Here is a 26941-nt window from a genome sequence, read left to right as displayed (position 1 = left end):
GACAAAAGAACACTGGAAGTTCCTTGGCTTACATCAAAAGATGGAATAGAGAAGCTGAACTGCAATCATGCATATTGCTGTCAAATAGCTATTCAGTTATTTTTGACAAAGAGACAATAATACAATTTAAACAAATACTTTGTATGATGTCTCTAGGACTGTCATCTTGAGTATTTCTGGACAATGATTTTCGGGAAGCAATATTAGTTATCGAATTAAAATTTCATATCATGTTTATTATGCCAGAACTTTTACGGACAAATACTTTTCATGAAAACAAGTACTTGTGCCAAAGACAACCGACAAAGCAATTTTAATCAGTAGGGTCAAATATTGTATTTGTGGTGGAGATGGTGGAGATGACAGACATAGGATGATACTGAATGAAAGCAAGAACTGTTCAAAGATATTTCATCTTCAGATATTAAAATGAAATGCTAACTTAACAGAACATGACTTTATGTGAAATGTTGAAACTAAGTATTCTTGAAATGCTTTTAGAAATATGAAATTATATATTAACGACTGGCTTTTTAACTTGAATGGTAACCAAATGATTGTTTTCAGCCCATGAAAATTGAAAATCATTTCATGTTTCTACTTGTTTGTGTATCCAATTGTTTATGAATCTCTTTATTAATGGATCTATTTGTCTTTGAAATGATAACAAAGATAGTTGACATTTCAATATTTTATTTGAAGAAAAAAGGGGAAATATGATGAAGTTGGTTCTGTGTGGCTGAAATGCACAACAGAATGAGTTGCATTAGGATATCCTTCTGCACAAAATGAGACTACCTTATCTGGGCAGAACAATGTTGTTAGATGCCACTTTGTGTGGCTAGGGAATCAAAATGGCAGATATGGAAGTACACACGTTTTGTAATGTCATGTGAAAACAATGGATATTAAGTATTGCTTTCAGCTAACTTGCCTCAGTATTTGAACTGCAATTGTAGATGCATGAAATACAATTAGGGTACATGAATGAATCTTACTAGAAGTCTGAATAGCATCATTGCTAAATTGATGACTAAATACAAAATGAGATCATTTTTGTCCCTACCAATGCACTTATGGAAAGCAAATCCCTAAGACATCTTCACTTTTTAATAGGATTTTTGTGTTGTCAATGGTTACAAGAAGAATCCTCACTAGAATATAATTTTCTGAAGAAAAAAAATCACAAATAAATGTATTATTGTGTGTTTGCTGTGTACCCTCTATTTCAGAACGTGCTTTGCACTGCCATATCAAAATATGTCCAATTCTTTACTATCAAACTTAATTTCCGAATTGAGTGTAATCACAATGTAAATGGTAAAATTATCAGCTGTTGGAGACAAAAAACAATTGTAAAATACAGTGTAAATATCCATGTATCATGTAAGTGAATGTAAAACATTAAACAGTCAACAGAAATAAAAAATGCTTAAAAAGAAATAAAAGTAAAGCATCAACTATAATTAAGGCTGAAAAATACCTGTGCCACAAAAATGAAAGACAAATATTTTCAACAACAACAAAAAATCAATAAAAATGAACCAGTATTTATAATGGATCTAAAGATTTATATATGAAAAAAATCTGCCATTAAATAATGAATATTAAAAGTTATTCATGTCATAAAGACATTACACCAAGAAACACAGGAATTAATTCCTTTGGCTTAAATGTATATTAATTAGTCTAAAGCACAGATAAATAAAAACTGTAATATGTTTATTTTCCAATATTATTGAATTACATCAATACTTCTATAATTCAAAACGCCACTGACTCGAACAGAAATAATTACTCATATAACCTACTCAGTTCTGACGTAAAGCCTATGTAAAGAAAAATTATAGAATAACTAAAACCTCTTTATATAAAGTTCCATGGAATATGATCCAGAATTTGGATGACATAGATGAAGCTCTGAGGGTGTGGACTGACTTATTTGTGGGTGTAGTCTCTATGCATGCACCACTGAAAGTACATCGAGTAAAGACTGAAATTCAACCTAATTGGCTTACTACTGAAATCCTAGATGCTATGAAAACACGAGACCAATTCAACGCATAACATTCATAATCAGTTTAAGTATTGCAACCTCATCTGTCCCCAAAATATGGAAAACTGCAAAAGTAACTCCTGTTCACAAACTTGTCAAAATTGATTGAAAAACATGTCCATGACTCATTCATCTCATATTTAACCAAACACTTGCTGTCACACCCTAATCAATCAGGCTTTAGACAGAAACATTCCTGTGAGACTGCCTTGATCTCCCTAACTGATAAATGGCTTCAAGCACTTGACCAAGGTAGAATAATAGGAACTGTATTTGTAGATTTCAGGAAAGCTTTTGACATGGTGAATCATGAAATCCTTTTGAAGAAACTGAAAATCTACCAATGCAATGAAAGAACAATTAGATGGTTTACTTCATACTTAAGTGAGAGAACACAACATGTTTACATAAATAATGTTCTGTCTGAACCTGGAACAATTAGATATGGAGAACCATAAGGCTCAGTTCTATGTCCATTAGTATTTATTTTATTTATTATTGACCTACCACTTTTACTAAGTGACTCAATACCATCTACAGATCTCTATGTAGATGACACAATGTTGTCAGACATCCAAAACACAAAGCAAGAACTCGAAATTTCTTTACAGAATGCCCTAAACAAACTGGAAAACTGGTGCACATGCAATGGCATGGTGGTAAATACTGGTAAAACAAAAATATTACTTATCTCAACACAGCAAAAAAAGGACAAATCTTGATAGTGATGAACTATATCTGACATGGAAGGAGAAAAATTTGCAAATGGTCTGTCATGATAGACTACTTGGTGTTTTGGTAGATAATAACCTATCATGGACTGAACATATCAAACATATCAGTGAAATAGTCAATTCAAGTTTATGGCTTCTCAGTAGAATAAGACATTTTCTCCCTGAAGGCACAGAAAACTATTTTATAACAGTTACATACAACCCTATTTTGACTACTGTCATACATTATGGGGTAATTCAAATGATAAAAACATAGCAAAGCTGGCACATTAGGGCTAATATCAGTCCAGAAAGAAAGCAAGAAAAATTAAGCTGGTAAGTTAAAAATATTACCTATTAAAGACCGAATCAGTTTGAGAAAAGCCAAATTAATGTACAGGATATCCAGTAATAGTGCTCCTGAATATTTATAGTCACTAATCCAGTATAGGCTACATGACAATACTCCCCACCTGCAATCCATGTCTACCAAACAGCATAAAATTCCCAAACCAAATAAGGAGTTATTTAAAAAAAAGTTTCCAATACTCTGGAACTCTACTCTGGAATAGTATTCCAGTTGAGATTAGAAATGCCCACTCTATTTCCTTCTCCAAACCCAATATATCCAGTGGCTTCAGAGATGCAGCTAAAATAAATAAATTCCTTTGTATGAGGGCCTCAAGGTAGATTAGTTCTTAGCTAATTGTGTTACCCTCTTTAAATAAAGTCATTATTATTACATGTATTATTATTATTATTACATGTATTATTATTATTATTAACAAAAATATGTACAGCCTGCAGCAGTTCAACTTTCTGAAATTAAACTTGATGGCGGCTGCAAACCCCAAATTAACAAACGTCCATCAAATAGACAGATGCTCTACTGGACAACTGTGGTGGACATATTGTATGCCAGATTGGCATGATTTTTAATTTGGACCAAACATAACAGAATCAATTTCCCAATCCACAAGTTACAGTAGGGACAACCATATATCGTTTTGGGGAAAAATCATGAAAATTCAAAAAATAAATTAATTCACAGCTGAACTTCAGAAAAGCCAAAGTGCAGTGGGCCCAAAATTTTTATTATGATGTTCAGTTGCTCAAACTTTCTGGACATGGGATGTGAGTAAACAAGTTTCAATAAACCACTGTTGTTTCTTCTGTTGAGACCTTTACATAAAATTTTGACATGTTGCACGTTCAGTCATCAACACTCCCCTTTAAAGGTCTGCTGCACTATTTCCAAGTTAAATGAATCTGGATAAGTCTGAAACTCAATCTGGTTCTCAATGGCGTCTGTACATCATGTTGTGTCTGTGAGCCTTCTGCAAGATAAAAAATGTCAAAGGCTGGAATGTTAGTAATTAGGAAATAATTGAAATCAAGCCTAATCTCATACAAAACAACCAATATCCCCATAATTGTCAACATCATCATCATCATCATCATCTCATTGTCATTATCATCATCATTTCATTGTCAAAATCATCATCATCTCACTGTCAATGTCATCATCTCGTCAATATCATCATCATTCTTCCTCTTCTCATGACTGCAACCGAATAATTCCATGAAAGAGTAGATATGCATGTTAAATTTTTTTTCGCTGGAAAAGCAAAGGTCACAGTAATTGATACAAATGATATTCTCCTATCAATGAATGGCAACAAATGTATATGAAGGATTTTTTTTCAACTTATAAATGTCGAGATCACCATAACACATTTAAAGTAGTTCCTACCCTCACTTTTCCAACAAGAACAGTAACTGTTAGCAACAGATGCATCACAAAGTGCCCCAGTCACTACATTTTGCTTTAGAGTTTTAAACAGAGCAAGTTGGGTTTGGAAACTAAATGTAAAAGAATGAGCATTCAGGAAATCCAACTCATTCAAGATCTCATTAATATAAAGGCATATTATATATGACAAAATATGATGAACATTTCTAAGTAAAGTTGTGCTGAAGAAACCCAAGTATGAAGGATGAACCACTAGGGGCCATAATTCTTCTGTATGATGTTGTGGAATGTTTTAAATCAAACTCATTCAGGGCCTTATCAATACAAAGCTGCATGGTACATTTGGTTGAAATCCGACCATAAATTAATGTAACATAATTAATGTAAAGTAATGCTTTTGAAACAAAGTTACTAAGATGGCCAATCAGGGACCTTAATTTCTGTAAATGATGCTTTAAAAGCTGGAATTAAAGCTCATGTAAGGTCTTGTTAATATATAAAGCTACATGCCCTTTTTTCTTTTTCTTAATTGAAACTGAAATTTCATGATTTTACAAATTCCCATGAACATCACCTGACAGTGTTTTGGAAGTTAAGCACAATTCTTCAGAAGTCCTGATTCCTAATTTACAAAGTCTACAATAATATATATATATATATATATATATATATATATATATATATATATATATATATATATATATATATATATATACTACAGCTATATAATGACTGCACAATCATGGAGTATTTACTGGTATTCATTTTTTTCAACTTCCTGTTTATAACAGGTACTTGATTTCTTACAATAAAATTCAATACATGAATTTAAAATGTAAGGCATCTCAATGCAAGATCACCTCATTAATATGTGCATATCTTGCTCGTATTTGAAATCACCAGTGATACTGATGATATAAAACTATATCAAAATATATTAAAAGTTTGAACAAAAGTTGGATAAAGAAAAATGACTGTCAGAGAGTAAACAGGGAAACAATGAGGGACAGCTAATGAACACGGTGATGCTGTAAACTCACATGGTCTTTTGGCCAGGTCAACCAATGTTGACAGAGAAGGTTGAAAATTTTTGTCTTTTGAGGTCTTATCATTGCAGAGCTGCATAATAAATTTGGCTGAATCCAATTAAATTACAGAAAGATTATAGATCAAAACTGTTGACACCTGGAAAGCCCACCAGCTGGAGGAATAGTTGGACAGACATAGTAACCATATGGTGTCCATGACTTTGTGAAATGGGGCTCTGAACAAATTTCAAAATACATACTTTCAGCTCCTGACCTGAATTTAACTTGATAATAATAATTCAGGTGCTCAATTCAAACTTGGAGTAAACTATCTTTTAAATTTCAAAACCCGCTGTACCATAAGATGAAAATACTGTGCCTAGTTGTGTCAAATACATGCCAACAGTGAAGACCAAGATTTTCCAGCACATAAATTAGTATATCAGGGTTCAACATAAACCAGTAGATCAGGGTCCACAAACACTAGTAGATCAGGGTCCACATACACTAGTATATCAGGGTCCACATAAACTTGTATATCAGGGTCCACATAAACTATTATATCAGGGTAAACATAAACTAGTATAGGGTCCACATAAACTAGTATATCAGGGTTCAACATACACTAGTATATCAGGGTCCACATAAACTAGCATATCAGAATCCAACATTAACTAGCAGATCAGAGTCCACATACACTAGTAGATAAGGATCCGCAAAAACTAGTATATCAGGGTCCAACATAAACTAGTATATCAGGGTCCACATACACTAGTATATCAGGGTCCACATACACTAGTATATCAGGGTCCACATAAACTAGCATATCAGAATCCACATACACTAGTAGATAAGGATCCACAACAACTAGTATATCAGGGTCCAACATAAACTAGTATATCAGGGTCCACATACACTAGTATATCAGGGTCCACATACACTAGTATATCAGGGTCCACATAAACTAACATATCAGAATCCAACATTAACTAGCAGATCAGAGTCCACATACACTAGTAGATAAGGATCCACATAAACTAGTATATCAGGGTCCAACATAAACCAGTAGATCAGGGTCCACAAACACTAATAGATCAGGGTCCACAAACACCAGTAGATCAGGGTCCACATAAACTTGTATATCAGGGTCCATATAAACTAGTAGATCAGGGTCCACATAAACTAGTATATCAGGTCCACATACACTAGATCAGGGTCCACATAAACTAGTAGATCAGTGTCCACATAAACTAGTATATCAGGGTCCACAAACACTAGTAGATCAGGGTCCACATAAACTAGTATATCAGGGTCCAAATAAACCAGTAGATAAGGGTCCACAAAAACTAGTAGGTCAGGGTGAAACATAAACTAGCTAATCAGGGCCCACATACACTAGTATATCATGGTCTATATAAACTAGTATATCAGGGTCCAAATAAACTAGTATAGCAGGGTCCACATAAACTATTATATCAGGGTAAACATAAACTAGTATAGGGTCCACATTAACTAGTATATCAGGATCCACATAAATTATTATATCAGGGTAAACATAAACTAGTATTGGGTCCATATAAACTAGTATATCAGGGTTCAACATACACTAGTATATCAGGGTCCACATAAACTAGCATATCAGGGTCCACATACACTAGTAGATCAGGGTCTACATACATAGTAGATCAGGATCCACACTGTTCACTTACTAAGGTAGTATGCTGTAGTTAAATCAACACTTACTTGACAAGCTCTGATCATTATATCTTTCAAATGATACCACTTTTTACCTGGGTGTATTGTGCTATATACTCTAGATGAAATTGGATAAAAAATGACAAGAATTATGAAAAACTCCAACAAATTGTAATAACCAGAATAATGTAAAAGAGAAGAAAATCAAAGAAAAACTAAATGAGACCTTTTGAAATTTTAGGCAATTTACAACTTGTCATAAATTGGCTGTGCATGCTTTGCATTGTTGAAAATGGATGTGACCTCAATAACTTTTGTCATACTGCAAACATTTGCTCACCAAAATACCATTTTCTTTGTGTAATTTGTGGAAGGAGGAACAGTATTTGACATGTAGTCTATGATCTTCAACCTGTGCAAATTTACTGAACTGTTAAATATTCTTTCAGCTATTTTTTTAATGAACAATTAGTGATATACTTTTACCTGTATTGTTATATGAAATGACTAACTGGTGGATAGGTAAGAATAATACAATACACACCAACCTATTCATTTTGTACAGTAATGCAATAGAATGCATACCAACCTATACATTTTGTATAGTAATGCAATAAAATGGATACCAACCTATTCATTTTGTACAATAATGCAATAAAATGCATACCAACCTATTTATTTTGTACAGGAATGCAATAAAATGCATACCAACCTATACATTTTATACAGTAATGCAATAAAATGTATACCAACCTATTCATTTTGTACAGTAATGCAATAAAATGCATACCAACCTATTCATTTTGTACAGTAATGCAATAAAATGCATACCAACCTATTTATTTTGTACAGTAATGCAATAAAATGCATACCAACCTATACATTTTGTACAGGAATGCAATAAAATGCATACCAACCTATTCATTTTGTGCAGTAATGCAATAAAATGCATACCAACCTATACATTTTGTACAGTAATGCAATAAAATGCATACCAACCTATTTATTTTGTACAGTAATGCAATAAAATGCATACCAACCTATACATTTTGTACAGGAATGCAATAAAATGCATACCAACCTATTCATTTTGTGCAGTAATGCAATACAATGCATACCAACCTATACATTTTGTACAATAATGCAATACAATGCATACCAACCTATACATTTTATACAGTAATGCAATAAAATGCATACCAACCTATACATTTTATACAGTAATGCAATAAAATGCATACCAACCTATTCATTTTGTGCAGTAATGCAATAAAATGCATATCAACCTATTCATTTTGTACAATAATGCAATACAATGCATACCAACCTATTCATTTTGTACAATAATGCAATACAATGCATACCAACCTATTCATTTTGTACAATAATGCAATAAAATGTATACCAACCTATTCATTTTGTACAATAATGCAATATAATGCATACCAACCTATTCATTTTGTACAATAATGCAATAAAATGCATATCAACCTATTCATTTTGTACAATAATGCAATACAATGCATACCAACCTATTCATTTTGTACAGTAATGCAATAAAATGCATACCAACCTATACATTTTGTACAGTAATGCAATAAAATGCATACCAACCTATTTATTTTGCACAGTAATGCAATAAAATGCATATCAACCTATTCATTTTGTACAATAATGCAATACAATGCATACCAACCTATTCATTTTGTGCAGTAATGCAATAAAATGCATACCAACCTATACATTTTGTACAGTAATGCAATAAAATGCATATGTAACTATCTACAACATCTACAACCATCAGTAAAGCAGGACAGTAATTTAATTATTTAATGTCAAAGATGCATGTGTAGCACTCTTGCACCTTCTGAACTTGCAACTGTCCCATTTGGGTACCCATTCCAAAGGTGCAAGAGTGCAACACATTCACAAGCTGGCTGTTTATAGGAGCTTTTGTCACACCTTGTGTTTTCAATCATTATTGATTCCTTTGTACCAGCTTTCACTAATGATCTGAATTCTCTGCAGGTTTTTTTTTACTTAAGTGTTTTTGTTCTTGCACATGAGTAATCCTCTGTGATTTTACTGTCTGGAAAAAATGTGCAGAATAAATCACCAGCAACACTAGCAACTTAAAGTGGAAGGATCATTTCTAGAAGACATTTAGTAAAACAAACTTCCAATCGAATTACATCAAGGTTCTCCCACGCTACTGCTCGACATGGCCAGGATTGTGCCTGCTTACTATGCATGTGCAACACACTGACTGGAATACTGCCTTCTCATTGGCCAACTGAAAGTATTTAGTTATAAACAGATGCAGTGCATCATTTTACTTTGGCCAATGAGAGGACAGTATAACATGCAGCGAGTTGCACTTGCATATTAAGTGACTGCAATCATGGCCATGTCAAGTGATAGCAGGGGAGAATGGTCTGGCATTCTTTATAGATGTGATATTAAGTCAATCTTTGAATAGGCACACAAAGTCAAATGCCTAAGTTCAATATAGGTTCCAAATTTACTGTGCTACACAAAATGTAGCTTGAAATATCAGTGAGGATTCTAAAATAGGACACACGAGAAGGGAGAGAAGTGTCCTCCCTTGTATTGTTATAACATGTAAAACTCATAGTTAAATTGTAAGTAACGATGTGAGACCCTGTGACTAGAAGTTGAATATTATGAAGATGAGATACAGTGATATAAGCAGCAACCACAGGGGCTGGTTACCAAGAAATTTAAGAGCATCATCAATGAATAGAGGGCTAGAGAAAGGGGGGGTCCAACCTGTAACAATGTACACCCCCCTTATAAATTGACAGATACTCTTAATTTTCTTGGTAATAAGATCCTGTTGCAGCAACTGCTTTGTGCAATACAATATGGTGGTTCAAGACTGACATGGTAGCCTCGATTTGAATGAACCAATCATATTTTAAAACTCTATATCCCTATATACATGGCAATACATTTATTCTATGAATGGAGCCATGTTCTCTTTCTAGACAGAAAATTGCAATGAAATGTCTAAATTTAAAAAAAAAAATAAAAATGGAACTTTAACAAGAAAAATGTACATTTGTATTCAGGTCCAAAATACAGGACAAATACGGTAAAAATGGGACACTTGGCAGCTATGACTTTGTGGAATAATGCAATAAAATGCACACCAATCTATAAATTTTGTACAGTAATACAATAAATTTGCACACCAACCTTTATATTTTGTACAGTAATGCAATAAAATGCATACCATTCTATACATTATATAGTGCAACACAATAAAATCCACACCATTCTATGTTATGTAGTGATTATGTGGTGATTGTAAATTTCTTGGACTATTAGGCATGTAAATATATATATTTTTAGATGAATTAAGAACTCCAACATTTCAATTAAAAAATGTAAACCCTGATCTGCTGGATCATTATATGATGATACATGTGGGTCAATGCTGTTTACAATATGCTTCATTCACAGATACATGTTTTATAATAAAGTGTTAAAGGGCATCTAATGACTGTTAAAATTGTGAAAACTTGTGATTTTATCAATGCACTTCACAATTATCATTAGTCATATTGAGTTCACAAACAATGCATCCAAATATTTGACAAGCCAACTTTTGAGACTGAGAACATTTACTTGTATCCATTGAATTGTTGGCCAAGCAGTATTATGTATTAGTGACTTGCTAATTACCACATAAACAGCATATCATAAACACCGAATGTGGGTGTTACATTTTTGGTTCATCTATCGTGCTTTAAATGAAATCCTGGTGGTTAATCACTAGTGACTCACACCTTTTATTTCCAAACACAGATGTCAATGAAATTTTACACAATATATTATTAACAATTACTGCCTTATTCGTTGAAATATGCCGACATCCATAACAAAGTCTTTATACTCGGCTAACGAACAAACAGCCGAAGGCAGTTAGGGACCTGAATGTCAGCTAATCCTGGATGCGTACAAATATTACAATTAAGTCAGAATATCAATATTTTTTGGTCAAAACTGTCTTCAATTAGTAAATTTTCACATTACTGTCTTCAATTAGTAAATTTTCACATTACTGTCTTCAATTAGTAAATTTTCACATTATTGTCTTCAATTAGTAAATTTTTATATTACTGTCTTCAATTAGTAAATTTTCACACTACACTTCATTAATAAATATATGTTTTATAATAAAGTGTTAAATGACATCTAATGACTGTAAGAATTGAAAACTTGTGAGAATACTAAAGGCCCCTGAGAATCTTTTCTTTCTTAAAAAATGATGTCCTTGAAATAAACTTAAAGAAACGTGTGTAAAGGTTTAATGCCTCTAATTTCAAATTCACAGTCATTTTTACATCAAGGTAATAACATACATGTTCAGACCATAAATGTGCTCTTTATTCTGAGCACAGTTTAGTAAAATAAAATTACCATTATCCTGCATTCTGTATAAATCATACAGACAGTGCCTGTCTTTTTAAATTAGTTATTTTTACATCAAGGTAAAACCCTACAGGTGCAGACCATAAATGTGCTCTTTATTCTGAGCTATTATGGCTAGCAAGATAAAATTACCTGTACACTATATGGACCCTTCTCCATACAGATAGGGACAATCATGCATATTTCAAATCTATTCCATTTAATTTATTGTTTAATAACTGTTTATCGGCAGGGCACAAATACGAAAAATCTGTTCCTTTAAACAGAGTCCCTCATCAACTAGTGTTCATTGTAAATTCCAGCTTGGTTATAATATATGTTTATAAGGGCTAGGTGTGTGGGTATTGTTAGCTTTGTAATGTAACTGATCTTAGAAAAAATACAAGGTGGAAGTGGATATGTGCCAGTTGTATTTATCTGGCCATTACTTCAGTATTTTCCATTTACCTTGATACAAAGTTACAGTTTGATTTAAAGTGGGTCTTATAAAGGCTGCATGTTAAGCTTACAATGGACTTACCAAATACTAACTAAAGAAAAGTAGAACACAGTGACCTGCATTTCACACATGAGTGTAGAGTGCATCAAAATGTAAAGTTGAAGATGTGAGTCAATTTGCCTATATAGTACGTAACAAAGCTATAAAGTGCAATAGATTTGTGAGAAAGTTAATTTATGCAGAAAGTTACTAATTCATGAAAAGTAAATCAATGTGACCTACTTTTAATTTGGTGATGTGCAACTTAAAAAGATGCATTCACATTTTAACCATTTACCTCATCAAAACGCCTTTGGATGCCTCTACCTGATTCGCATGGAAACGAGTTTTGACACCTTTATACCATTCTCATGGAAGCGTGTTTGGACGCCCACTGTAAACATCAGCCATTTTGAGCTGGTGTTTGTAGCGCCACCTTGGGGGAAAACCCCTATTTTATACTATATTTATTTATGTGAATGACCATTATGTCAGATCATGTGATCCCTGTTTAAGCTCAAGTCATAATCTGCTATTTAAAGTAACCAACTTGGACTTTTCACTCTCCTAAATGGAGGTTGCAGATTTCATTCAGTACTTTCTGGAGTTTGTACGATTAGAATCATGACTACTAAAGCTTCAATAACATAGATAAAGGCTCTGATGTTGAATCAATGAGGTTTTATAATTTATCAAATTCAGGTGATTTAGTGATGTAGATGTAGGCGAAGAACTGGTAAATTTCGAGTATGAAAAATGGTAGCTATGGTTGGTCACATGGCTTCACTGGCTTGATGGGGAATGAGTTCTCTCAAGATTTTAAAGCACATAAAAAATTCTTAAGTGAAAAATAATTATACAAGTATAGTGATCAGATTTTACTCTTAAATCTTTCTGTACATAATAGGTATGTACCAAAAATGTAAAATGGTTATAATTGATGTTGAATGTAACATATACTACACTGCTGTAACAGTTATCCCTTTACCTCATAGAGCAAAGTTACCCAGTGCAGTGCACTATAAATAGAACACCTGTTACCTATTCGACTCCATATGCATAGGCTTGCCTGTTAACTGTTCAGCAATGTAGTGTATGTTACGTTTAACGCTAAACCTCATGCAAGCGTCTTTGGACGCCTTTATACCATTCGCATGGAAGCGCCTTTTGATGCCTCTACTCAAGTCGCATGGAAGCGCCTTTTGACGTCAGCTGTAAACATCAGCCATTTTAAGCCAGTTTTCGTAGTGCCACCTTCGGGGAAAACCCTCTATTAGATACTACATTCATTTTTGCGAATGGCAATTATGTCAGATCACATGGTCACTGTTTATGCAGTGGCCGATATCTGCTATTTAAAGTAAATGGGTCGTAATCTCCACTCTCCAAAATGGCGGTCGCAGATTTCATTCAGTACTTATGAAGTTTTCATGATTAGAATCACAACTATGAAAGATTCGATAACCTAGGTAAAGGCTCTGATATTGATGTAGGCAGCAATTAGTTTTTATAAATTATCAAATTCAGATGACTTAGTGATGCAAACACAGACGAAAAACTTGTAAATTTCGAGTATGAGAAATGGCAGCTACGGTTGGTCATGCTGCCTCACTGATATGATGGTCAACGAGTTCTCTCAAGATTTTAAAACATAAAAAATTCTTCAGTGATAAATAATTACACAGCTATAACAATCGGACTTTACTCTTACATTTTTCCACATATAATAGATGTGTACCAAAAATGTAAAATGGTTAAAATTGCTGTTAAACGTAACATACACTACACTGCTTAACAGTTCACAGGCAGGCCTATATGTATGAGGTTGACTAGGTAACAGGTGTTCTATTTATAGCGTGCTGCACTCTGTAACTATGCTTTATGAGGTAAAGGGTTAACAGCAATTTGAACCATTTTACATCAATGGTACACATCTATTATGTGTGGAAAAATTTAAGAGTAAAGTCCGATTGTTATAGCTGTGTAATTATTTTTCACAAAAGAATTTTTTTTTGTGCATTAAAATCTTGAGAGAACTCGTTCACCATCTAGTCAGTGAAGCCGCGTGACCAAACATCGCTGCCATTTCTCATGCTTGAAAGTTACAAGTTTTTTGTCCGCTTCTACATCACTAAGTCATCTGAATTTGATAATTTATAAAAACTAGTTGCTACCTACATCAATATCAGAGTCTTTATCTAAGTTATTGAAGCTTTCATAGTTGTGATTCTAATCATGAAAACTTCATAAGCACTGAATGAAATCTGCGACCGCCATTTTGGAGAGTGGAGATTACGACCCATTTACTTTAAATAGCAGATATCGGCCACTGCATAAACAGTGACCACGTGATCTGACATAATTGCCATTCGCAAAAATAAATGTAGTATTTAATAGAGGGTTTTCCCTGAAGGTGGTACTACAAAAACCGCACTTAAAATGGCTGATGTTTACAGCAGGTGTCAAAAGGTGCTTCCATGCGAATGGAGTAGAGGCATCAAAAGTGCTTGCATCAGGTAATGGGTTAACTGGCAGGCCTAGGTGTATGGAGTCAAAATGATAACTGGTGTTCTATTTATAGCACACTGTACTGTGTAACTTTGGTCCATGCATATCAACTGCCTACAAAGCCATTCACTCTATGAGGTTATGGGTTAAGTATGAGATATCACATTTGCAAAGGTGTAAAGAGTCAGATCTTGACTAAGTGAATTTTATCTCTATTAACTTGTCCATAATAAAATTTACCTCAAATTTGATGATAAACTCAGAAAACACTCCAAAGAGTTCAATGGTGCTAATTGTTTTGGGGTCTTCACCAAAATACTGAACTGTATTGTGGAATTCTTGCATGGTACCAGCCTGCAGACGTAACAAACTCTGAATTTCATCGGATGCCTGGGAAATAAAATGCTAGGAGACAAAGTCAAGGAAATATACACTTATAAAATGTTTAAAACCCCAAAAGACCTAAACTGTCAATTTTTTAAATTTATTTCAGTAACATTTATTAGAGGTAAAAACTTTTAAATAAAATATGGAATGTGCAAAACACTAAATCCCATTCACACATTTATTTGCTGATAGTAAAACAAAAGTATAAAAGAAGATATCTATAATATTATCCAATCATCAATAAAGGATACTCCCATGATATCTTGAAATCTGTCATCAATGCCAATGCTTCTTTTCTGGGAGCCAAACTTGGATTGGGTATCTGATATGTCCTGCAATATAAAATTTAAAAATACAAGAAATACTGTTGCAAGAAATGAATGAGTAGTAGAACGATTGTAAAATCCATAAGGTCAGTGTGTGATGATGTTACAGAGTAAGCATGAAGTGAACAGGTTATGGTAATGTAAGTGAATAATTTCTTCTTAAAAACCCAAATGTATCCTAATTATAATTCTTGTGTCCATTGCATCATCAAAAACTGGGTAAAGGTTTACTGAGTTACAAGTGCTGGAAATTAAACGTTGAATAAAATGTGTTCCCAATAAAATTATTAACCGCAAGGCCCCAACACGGTGCAGGACCTAATGGCATGAGTGGTATTCATGGCAAGGGTGCCACCTATTCTGTCACATAGCTAAAACAAAAAAATTAGTTTTATCAATTATGGTATATTTTTTACCTGTAGAACTTTCCTGAGTTCTTGCAGTTCCTGGTTAAGTGTAATGTTTGAAACTTTTGCTGCCTCTGGAACAGTAGTCAGCTGTTCTCCAACTGACAGTACTTCAGGGAACTTCTTGCTGACAGCCTCAGCCAATACGTGAAGGAAAGTTGACTTGTGGTCACTGGTTTTGGTGACTTCAAGCTGACGAGTATTAGAAAACAATACAACAAGGATTCTGTGGAAATGTATTTCTCACTTATTAACAACACTATCACAGATGTTATAAAAAAGGAAAAAATGTCTGCATACTTCTTAAAATTGTTGCTGCTGCTATCCTTTACTCATTTATCTGCTAACGTATTAACACATTAGCCCCTGGTGACGAGTTAATGTGGCAGGAGGTTGTAGCCTACTGCCGAGCTCTGTAGCATCATGGTCATCATGATACACTAAAGTCGGTGGTATTATAGAAAGGTAGACAGATGTAGCTCTACAATGATACCAAATAATCTGGAATATCTAGTTGCACTACAAAATACAGAGGGAAAAACCTAATTGTTTGGACCCAATTTTTTTCTACTCAAAATTTGCCCGTGGTTGGAATCCGATTTTGTGTCTGGATTTTATACTTTTTGGTTTCAGATCTAAGGCAGACTGGTATGAACTGCAAACAGACAGATGAACCTTTGCAAAAAGTAGGATAAGATGGGCATTTGGAATAAAGAGTGGTCTTGATACGAAAATAACGGGTCTGTTAAAAATAAAAAATAATAAAAAATCCCACTTTTACCCTTCTGCTCATGTGCGAGCCAAATAGCCAATGAAAACACAACTAGGCAGTATGTTATTGGAAGATCACCTGGAAGTTAGTGTTTTGGGATGTATTTAGAAATAGCTTTCAAAATGGGTTTCCTACTCAAATTTCAGACAAAAACAACAAAAACCTCCAGGGGTTAACATGTTAACAACTGACACTTTGAACCATCAAAATGATTGTACTTTGAATTACATTGCTTACAAGCAAATCATCCACTGATTATGCTAATTAGCGCATAAAATTCTTTAAAATAAAAGCATTCTCATTGTAGTAGTTAAAAACTGTTTTTCCTTTATTGGAAATGCTGCTTTATTAACCTTGTTAAACAGGTGTAAGTACTCATCAATGTTTTTTCTATAATATGAAATCCCAACAATTTAGGATTTGCTTCTTTAAAGTTTAATCTATTATTCCAGATCTCCAATAAAAAAAAATCCAGCACATGTTTCCAGGATTTTCACGTTGGAACAATAGCCAAAAACTTACTTGAAATGGGGAAGATAAACAAAAAAATGTGGAATAAAAGGGAAGAAAAATCTCTTTGATTCTTAACTCTTTCCCAAACAAATGCATCTAGATACCCTGCTGGATTTAAATGCAAGGACCTTTAAATTCCTGTGGACACCTCCATCGTATATTTCCATACAAGCACTTTTTTAAAGTCCCTCATGAAAGCAACTGCTACTTGCATGGGAAATCCATAGAAATTTTTGCCAGCATGATTATGTTGTGTAATTTCATGTGTTTGTCTACATAATCTTGTCTTTGTCTTTGCTTTTATATGCTATCTAATATTGTTAAGTGCTTAAATCTTCCAAAGATTAGGTGCTGTGCTAAGTCCACATTGTTATTCATATTTTTATTATTATTATTAAAATAATATACAACTATGATAATTTTAACTGATCCTGAAGAACAGCTTAAGCTGAATCTCAGATTATATTATGCTAACCTAGGGCTCTGTTTGATGTAAAATTAATCCAGACTATAGCTGGATTATATTATGCTAACCTAGGGCTCTCTGTTTGATGTAAAATTAATCCAGACTATAGCTGGATTATATTATGCTAACCTAAGGCTCTCTGTCTGATGTAAAATTAATCCAGACTATAGCTGGATTATATTATGCTAACCTAGGGCTCTCTGTTTGACGTAAAATTAATCCAGACTATCAGTGGATTATATTATGCTAACCTAGGGCTCTCTGTCTGATGTAAAATTAATTCAGATTATAGCTGTTCATTATTGTTTGAGTTTAGTAACAAATTTATCACTAAATAGTGACTTTAAAAGCTTCAAATATGCAAATATCAATACCGTAAACTGCTAACATGATGTCAGTTCTATTAAATTACACATTGTACAATGTAGCAACATGCATGCATAATAAGCTGTAATAACATCTGTATGTATAGAACTAACAGCATGTCAGCACAATCCTGACTATAGACAGCCAACTAAAAATGAACTGTTTTAAAAATAAAAAGGGAAACATTGCAAAACCTTTTGGAAGATAAAGTCTCCAAGATATACGTAAACAAGTAGTCCTTCAAGATAAAGGCAAAGATATTAAAAAGATTGTAAAAAATATCAACATCAACAACTACATCAATCTTCTGGAAGTTAAGTCTTTTCTAATATGAGTAAATGTTCTCTCTTACTAGATAACAGAAAAAAGTAAAATATTAGAAAAATCTGTTAAAATTATCTGCAATAAAAGAAAATGGTTACAAGGATAAACCAATATCGAGGATAAAATATTTTATATCTTGTCTGTATTAGCACATATGCACTATGATGTAGTGGATTAAACAATGAAAAGCAATTACCTGGGAAAGAAAGGAGATTCTGAAACCGGCTGCCTCTCCGACTCTGTCATTTCCTTTGTTCATGTAGTTACCCATTGCTAGTATCAGCTGTGTAGAGGCAGAAAATAAACGTCCATTATTCCACAACATAACTATAATACCTGAACAGGTCTAATATGCAATGCTCCTCTTTTTGAACAAAATCCTCTGAGAAATATCCATTAAAAAGTGCACTGGTGTCTTAATCCAAGCATGCCTCATGGGAGGGAAATGGCTTACCCACAAAAGTATGCCTAAAACATCTAGATGTTCTTGGAACTTACCACCAATTGCATGCCTGGTATTGTGTTACCAATCAGTCTCAGAAACAAATCTTATATTTTTTTTTCCCGCATGATTTTATTGTATGAGAGAAGATACCTCAAAAATTGACAACTACCAACACAGACAAGGGAAGCTAACTCTTCTACCCAGTCTATACATGTGATGTGGAACACTGTTTAAGAAATCACTGGTGTGTGCTTATGATTCTTCTACCCAGTACATACAGGTGATAGGGGAAACTTTAAGAAATCATTGATGTGTGCTGCTGCTGAACTTTCACCAAGCAAAACTGACCCAAATAATAATAATTTTGTAAGCACACAATTGTAAAGGTTTAATGTAGACTCAAGTATAAGTTAGATTCAGCTGCATAGACCCAGATCTGTGATCAAATAATGCACCAGAAGATCTGGATTCATACCGTTTGGAGTAATCAGTAGAAAATGACATGGTTTATGCTGTCTGCCATTTTACTTGACCCATTAAATTATACTGGTAAGCGTTTTGGTGCATGTGAATGTAACATATATAAATGCTTATAAGTCAAGTCAAACTGCAAACAACAAAGATCCTGATCTGCCTAGAGATCAGGGTGTATGTTGTTTGTTCTACTGATTACTCATAACAAACTGCTGCAGTTTGCAGTTGGACTTGTCTTATAAGTGAATATATATTAGGGGTGCAACAAAAAACTAGTATACTGGTATATTATGGTTTGCTGTTTTGGCAATCCACACTGCAATATGATTTTCTGTACCACAATTTTGTCATGGTCTTGATTTCATCCTAAGAAATTTGTAAACCTCATGATTCTGTCATGGTCTTGATTTCATCCTACAAACCTGTGTATACCTCATGATTTTATTATGGTCTTGATTTCATCCTACAAATCTGTGTATAACTCACAATTCTGTCATGGTCTTGATTTCATCCTACAAATCTATGTATACCTCACAATTTTGTCATGGTCTTGATTTCATCCTACAAATCTGTGTATACCTAACAATTTTGTCATGGTCTTGATTCCATCCTACAAATCTATGTATACCTCACAATTTTGTCATGGTCTTGATTTCATCCAACAAATCTATGTATACCTCACGATTCTGTCGTGGTCTTGATTTCATCCTACAAATCTGTGTATACCTCACAATTTTTGCAATTTAATTCAAGAAGCATCTTTTCATTTTGTCCTAGATTCACACTTAGCATGAGATTCAAGAGAATGTAAAAAGTGATGCACAGTAGCATTATTCCACCAAATTTTAAACCGGGGGGAGGGGGGTAAGTCAAGACCAGGTGATTTTTTTCCAATTAAAAATAATAATTTATAAACTTCATATTGCCTAAGGTATTTATGTACTATTTGGAATGACACTAAATGAACAGTACTCAATCCAGACTTCACAGAGTGAATCAAGAGGTTGACTTGTTCAGGAATAAATTCCTAATAATGATTAAATTCCTAATAATGTTGGATGAGAATCTTTAAAATGGTGGAAAACTCAGCAGTACAAGTTCCCATTCCTTGCACATAAAGCCAAGAAAAGTATTCCTGCAAATTTTGTGCCATTGGAGATAGCCTTTAGTACAGCAGGCTTGTTTCATTTTTATGTTATTTTACTACCGTTTGAAGTCTTAAAAGGTAACATCAAGGAAACATCATTTAGAGATGTTGTATTTTTCAAGTAGTAAATGTTATAGTGATTATGCTATTGATTTTATTAAGCATTACTGCATTGCAATATGTGTTGCAAGATGGGTTTGGTATTTATAGGTTACTGAACTCCAATACGTGTTGCAAGATGGGTTTGGTATTTATAGGTTACTGCATTTATATGGGAAAATATGAACAAGGTTTTTTGGATGGAAATACTGCATGACGTTGGGAGCGAAGTATATCCATCTGACAAAATGAGTTCATATTTTCCCATACAAATGCAGTAACCTTTTTATAATATGCTCCTTTTCTTATTCTACCTAAGGCTTAATTATATAAACAAAAATACACTACAAGAAACAAAGCAATTGAATGCATGCCGTATTCTAAACTAACTACACAAGTACAAATTCATAATTACACAACAGCAACATTATTATTGCACACATAACTTCACCCAGATACATTTGAACTTAGTCGCGTGCTAGACATAACTTTCTAAAGAAAATAGCATTTTGGTCTACTTAAAATTGAAAATTTGGAGTCATATTGTGAATGAATGCACATTGCAACAACTTTTCCATTTGATCTGGAATGAATAGATTTTGGTATTTTTATCGATTCTACAAAATTTTGTGATTATGGACTGGATTTATATGAATCAATTCTACATGAAGTACATCAGATTTCAGCAGAGTGTTGACATCTGAAAGTGTGTTTCTGTTCTGTCATTGAATTTTTGAAATCATAATGTGGGAAAAATATGAAGTCTTTCAATTGCAATTATCAAAAAAACGCTATGTAATATAACGTTTATTTCATTTGGAGTGCAGTAAGGAGGATGTAATTGCACTTGGAATAGTTTAAATTACAGTACAATTTCGAAATGTGTAATCAAGCTAGAGAACCCATGACATGACTTGTGTATTTCGGATTTGCAGAACTAAGAAAGTACATTTTGAGGAAATTCAGGATGTAAAACTGTAAGTATATTTTTTGCCATTCTTATTACCAGCTAAAGAAGACAGTTTAAACCTTGTCACTTGCATGTTATTTGTAAGGACTATGTCTGGCTTCTATATCTAGCCTAAATCCGAAACACTGTACCAAGAAAGTTAACGTGGAATGTGGCAAAGCAGCTGATATGTGGCAGTCCACGAAACAGCTATTATAGTTCATTCAAAAACAAATTTAATCAACCAAAACGTAAAGCGCCTATTATGTGAGTGTACATGATTTGTTTACAAAGTAGTTCCTAATACACTATTGGGCACACGTAAATGCAATATCGTAAAATACTGAACAATTCCGACAATGTAAAGTTAACAGAGAAAAAAAATGAGCATATAATAAATTGCAATACAGTTTAGGGTATATCGTTACACCCCTAGTACATATGGTATTTATCTAGGTATCTACGTATCACTGTGTGCTTGGATCAGTACACCACTTCCTCAATAACAAAAACCTAAATCACTAACATGCTTTAACAAAATATAGGACTTCTTATTAAAAGCTGCAAATTTTATGAATCAAAATTCCAGGTACTAATCACTGTTATTGATGATAAAACAAGTGATATGTCAACGTTTCATTTACTCATTTTGATCAAGATTTCTTCACGTTTTCACAAAATAGGGGCCATTTTTGCAGGTATTTTATAGTAAAGAAAAAGGATTCTTGATATAAGTGGTTTGCAAGTTATCCTGGTTTGAGTTATACGGGAAGTGGCGTATCTTCTTTCAGACAATCATGCATTAGAATTCCCCAACAATTGTATCTGATGTCACAATGAATGTAAATTATTCTTTTGTCAATGAGCAGACTTACAACCACAAAAACTTATGTAACATATGTAATTAATGAACATTTTTAGTCAAATTGACCCTCCCCTCAATAGAGTATCTGAAGGTAATAGTAAAAGTTAGTGATGTTGTTATTATCTTTTTCTTTTGGTTTTAACTATGGAACAGGCTAAATATTCGCTTTTATAATTCTGTGAGCCTCACAATAACAACAAATCATGGTATGAGCTGGTAACATCACCATGTACAGAGCCGAGAGCAATAGTTCAACTGAAAGGATACTTTTAAGTCTAGAGAGTTCAAGATATGCTTTCACGCCTGTTGTTTCCTATGCTTTGTGGCTATAGTATGTTTAACAATTAAAAAGCATAATGACTGAATAATGTACTGGATAATCATATGTCAAATGTCTGATATGTTGAATTTTAACAAGCAGTCATTACAGGTCATTTCTGATTATGTCCAGCAAAAACCACTGTTCTTAGAACCCTAGTAACGGACTAGATAAAAAGATGCTTGCTGCCTCTCTTGGAACTCTTGCAATTAGACTGAAAACTCCTACAGGAAATATCCCACAGATGTTTGTGCAACATCTGCTACTTCTTACCTCCAATATTTTGGCAAGTTTCTTGCTCTGCCTAAGTTCTAGAGATGCTTTCTTTATATTCAGTAGATTCTGAAATATTAAGGAAACAATAACAACATTATTTGATCCCTGAATCTCAAGGTACATTAACATTAATTGGTGTTGCAATTTTAAGGGTTTACATGATACATAAATTTATTTAAGGAATTATGAATTATTAATTTACATTCATTCACATTTTTTTCAAAATGCTTGAAATATCTAAAATACATAACAACTTCATATTTAAAATGATGGTTCCCCCAAATATGCAAAAAAGCTAAATCACTTTGACTGGTTCAAGAAATTTATCACATATAACCATTATTTTAATGCTTCTATAGGTCTGAAACCAAATCATCTATGTCTAAAATGAGGTTATCAAAGAAAAATCAGTTGCATAATAAACTGAGATGACACGAACTTGTGAAACTCATGTGTTGTTGATGCTGGCTGCTCTGTTTAGGGAAACACATGATCACAAGATGCAGAAAGTGTCATCTGTTTTTACTACTGCCCACTGACAACATCTTCAATTAATCCCCACAGTAACTAGTGTAATCACAATGGTGCAACTACCTTATGGTAATCTGTTTAATTACCCGATTTATTTACATTGGTCCTATCAATAAAACATTCCTTTCCAACCTAGATTTTTAATCTGTTGTGGGCTTTAAGAAATATACTAGCTGTCCAAATCTGTATTATGTACTATTAAAATAATTAAAGCAAATTGTAAAATATAGTCTCCAGAAAAATGAAGAGTGCAGATATTTTCACTTTCATTATTGTGGTGTGTAATAAGTTTTTTTGACTGACATGACAGTTGAATCTTACTTGTCTCATTTCCCCAATTTTTTCATGGAAGTTGGCCTTGAACACTAATGCCTTCAGTCTCTGCTCATATCCTGGCACTCTGGTCATCTGGAATTAAATGTAATTCAGGAGCTGTCCTCAGTAACTATTTTTTGCTTGGTACACTCTTTATGTTATCTATATCTATGGTCAATGCTAGTGATATGATTTAGCACAAAAGTTTTTTTTAATCTGATAGAATGAGACATTCAGCAATTCAACTTTTGTCAGTCTTTTACATTTGGAGAGATATTAAACCAAATAAAAAATACAGGGGCAGTTCGATTCATAAATGTTAAATTGTATTTTTTTTGTTTCTTGTAAGCAAATTCTTTCAAGCAATTGCTCATCAAAAGTGTTCACTGAGGATGGGGATACTATATGTTTGTACACAGGATGGTTCCTTTAATTGGTACTGATGCCCATGCAAGATCATGTAAGAGTAACATGAAGGTCAAGGAAACTAGCTTCCTCAAGCAATGTCCCCTGCAGATTTAGGGATGCAGTTTTAAGCCCTATGTACCATCCTGCATTTCATAAGAAGCAAATAAATAATTTCTGGTGTGGGAAGCATTTTGTGATGATTATGAAAGTGAAATGGGTTTTGGACATTTAAAAAGACTTGTGTTTATATAGATTTTTTAAAACTTACATGTTCAGGAGTTTACCTGGTTTTGCATTTCACTTTGTTCCATATGCCTTTTTGGTTACTTTTAAAACATCTTTACCTTTTATCTTCTATTTTAGGGTGGATATTTACTCTTTGTCAGGAGGTATGTTTTCCTGGTGATTCTGGCTAGGTGTCTGAGTTTGCCATTTTTGGTAACCAGCTTCAGCTCAGAATTATGTAGCCAGGATTTGGTTGATGTGCTGTTACCACCCCTCCCCCACCAGTGATCCTCCAATCACTCTAGTTGCCTGACATTGTGCAACAAATGAGTAAAAAAACTGTCAAATGACCATTCACTAACTTTACATGATGGACACTGGACATAAGATGCCCATACTTTTCCCATTCACAAATATATGTCCGTCATGTTAATTGTTGTTGGTGAAAATGTCTGGCAAGAGCCATCAGAAATTTGTGAATAGCTGCTACATACATAAATGTATACATTCATCCATCCATTCATCCTACAGCAATAAATGGACTATTTTGAAATGAGAAATATTTTGATGACTATCTGTTGATTCATTAATAAGTATTGTACTGGTCAGTAATGCTAAATATTTCAGTAAGTTAAATCATTCAGTAAGTTAAAACTTTCAGTAATGTTAAATCATTCAGTAATGTTAAATCATTCAGTAAGTTAAACATTTAAAGAGATAAAACCCAATACATTTTGAAAAATGTGTTCTGCAGATGACAATCCCTTACCTTGAAGAAGTGATACGTTTATGTTAGTATGACCTTTTTTTCACAAGAACCTTAACAAATATATTAACATAATAAAACATATAAAGTATGAAAAACTTCAACAGGAAGAAAATATCTTGTGTTAGTAAATGATGTCAACATAAGCATTCAGTATCTAATATTAATCTTGTAAGAAAACTGACAAATTTATTTAATATACTGTTGAATGTCAATGCAATAAAATGATATTATTATCATTATGGTGCTACTGAAGGGAGCCATAATAGTGAACAATGTTATATGTGGGGTCACCTTATACTGGGGTATATTATACATAATACAGTAATTTCTCACGTGAGATGGGTAGTGATTAATTGTACTGTGTGTCTATCTGGATATATGTCTTTGATCGCCTCACAGTAGGTTAGTTCTGTGTTGTAACTAACTGAATTATCCTCATCAAATAAAGTCTTTTATTAATATTATTTTTATTATTATTGTTAATGATAGTACTGTTCAAGAGCCATGAAATTGTGCTCTGTAATAGACAGGTTTATCTGGCACTGAGCCAAATTTCATGGGTGCTGCCATTTTCTGTCATGTGGTACAACAGCCATTACAATCCTGTGAATTCATCTGTCACAGTATTAGCTGCTTTGTATTTACATTCAGTGTTTCTTGAGTGTAGATGTTTTGATGTTGTTATGATACATATAAAAGCAAAGTATAAAACAGGTAGTGGAACTTCATGTGCACTCAACAGATGTACAAACAACTCAAGAAAAATAAATATTTGGAAAGAATCCTTACGTGAAACACAAACAAATCCACAGTGAATGCGCGTTTAGTTCCTTACAAATTTCACATGATTTCACTCTTTGATGACACTTTAATTGTGTGTGCTGTTAATGCGAGATCAGATCTTACAAGAGATTCAGATGATGATTTAAAAAATGTTTTGATTTATGAAGTGTTAATGTTCACTTAAGGGTCATTAATTACCTAAATGAATTGTTTATTGCTTTAGTGTCATAGTCAGCTGTTCTTAACACATTAACTCCTGGTGACAACTTTAAGTGGCCGGAGGTAGTAGCCTACTGTCGAGCTTTGTAGCATCAAGGTCATGATGTTTGTAACACAACTAGGCAGTATGTTATTGGAAAATCATCTGGAAGTTGTTGTTTTTGGATGTCTTCAGAAAAACCTTTCATAATGGGTTTCCTACTAGAATTAATGAAGAAAACAACAAAAAAACTTCCAGGGGTTAATGCGTTAAAGCAATAATTGGTTTGAGGCCTTGTAATAGTTAACCTGACTTTTTCCATGTTACAGCATCCTACAGACGGGTCAAGAAAGGCACATGATACTATTGTTAATCAACTAGATGTCAAGATGTAATGTTCCAAATCATTTGGCCACTCTCTCATGTCATCCATTCATTTATATTGCATTAAACTTCTTAGTTCAGGCAGTGCACTTTCCAGTGTAAGTTTCAATTTGTTTACGGTGCTTCACAGTAATGTAATAGCAGACATAGCAGTGGTGCTCCAAGCGAACTCAATCAATTCCAAGGGTGATAACTGAAAAGAACTTTCCATATGTGAGGTCACCTTCTAGTGGGGTATGTTATACATAATACAGTAATCGATCAGTACAATGCAAGTAAGCAATAAAAGTGTACCATGTTATTATATCACTTTACTGTATCACTGTTATATAATGCAACTTAATCCATGGCCATACCTGTCCAATTAAAGAAACCATGTTACATACAGTAATTATATCACTGTTATACAATGCAACGTAATCCGTGACCACACCCGTCCAATTAAAGAAACCATGTTATATATGTACTGGGGTACATTATATACAGTTATTATATCACTGTTA

The 26941-nt window shown here is 33.5% G+C and overlaps 1 protein-coding gene across 1 annotated transcript in view; it reads right to left on the bottom strand.

Annotated features, from left to right (window-relative positions):
* Positions 1-676: 676 nt before the first annotated feature.
* Positions 677-26941, bottom strand: part of LOC149806093 (delphilin-like) — a 147312-nt gene continuing 121047 nt past the window's right edge. Inside the window, exons 22-28 of the mRNA XM_089950970.1 lie at positions 23677-23763; positions 22822-22890; positions 18447-18533; positions 15819-16001; positions 15328-15408; positions 14930-15094; positions 677-4106 (exon numbers count right to left, since the gene is read on the bottom strand). Coding sequence (XP_089807096.1) covers positions 4068-4106; positions 14930-15094; positions 15328-15408; positions 15819-16001; positions 18447-18533; positions 22822-22890; positions 23677-23763 — 711 coding nt within the window. The 3' untranslated portion in view covers positions 677-4067. The remainder of the gene's footprint in view (positions 4107-14929; positions 15095-15327; positions 15409-15818; positions 16002-18446; positions 18534-22821; positions 22891-23676; positions 23764-26941) is intronic.

Source organism: Sinohyriopsis cumingii, chromosome 2, assembly GCF_028554795.1.
Source record: "Sinohyriopsis cumingii isolate HCF-2022 chromosome 2, ASM2855479v2, whole genome shotgun sequence".
Classification (NCBI taxonomy): domain Eukaryota; kingdom Metazoa; phylum Mollusca; class Bivalvia; order Unionida; family Unionidae; genus Sinohyriopsis; species Sinohyriopsis cumingii.
The sequence above is the reverse complement of the archived record's forward strand: the minus strand, read 5'-3'. Positions and strand labels throughout refer to the sequence as shown.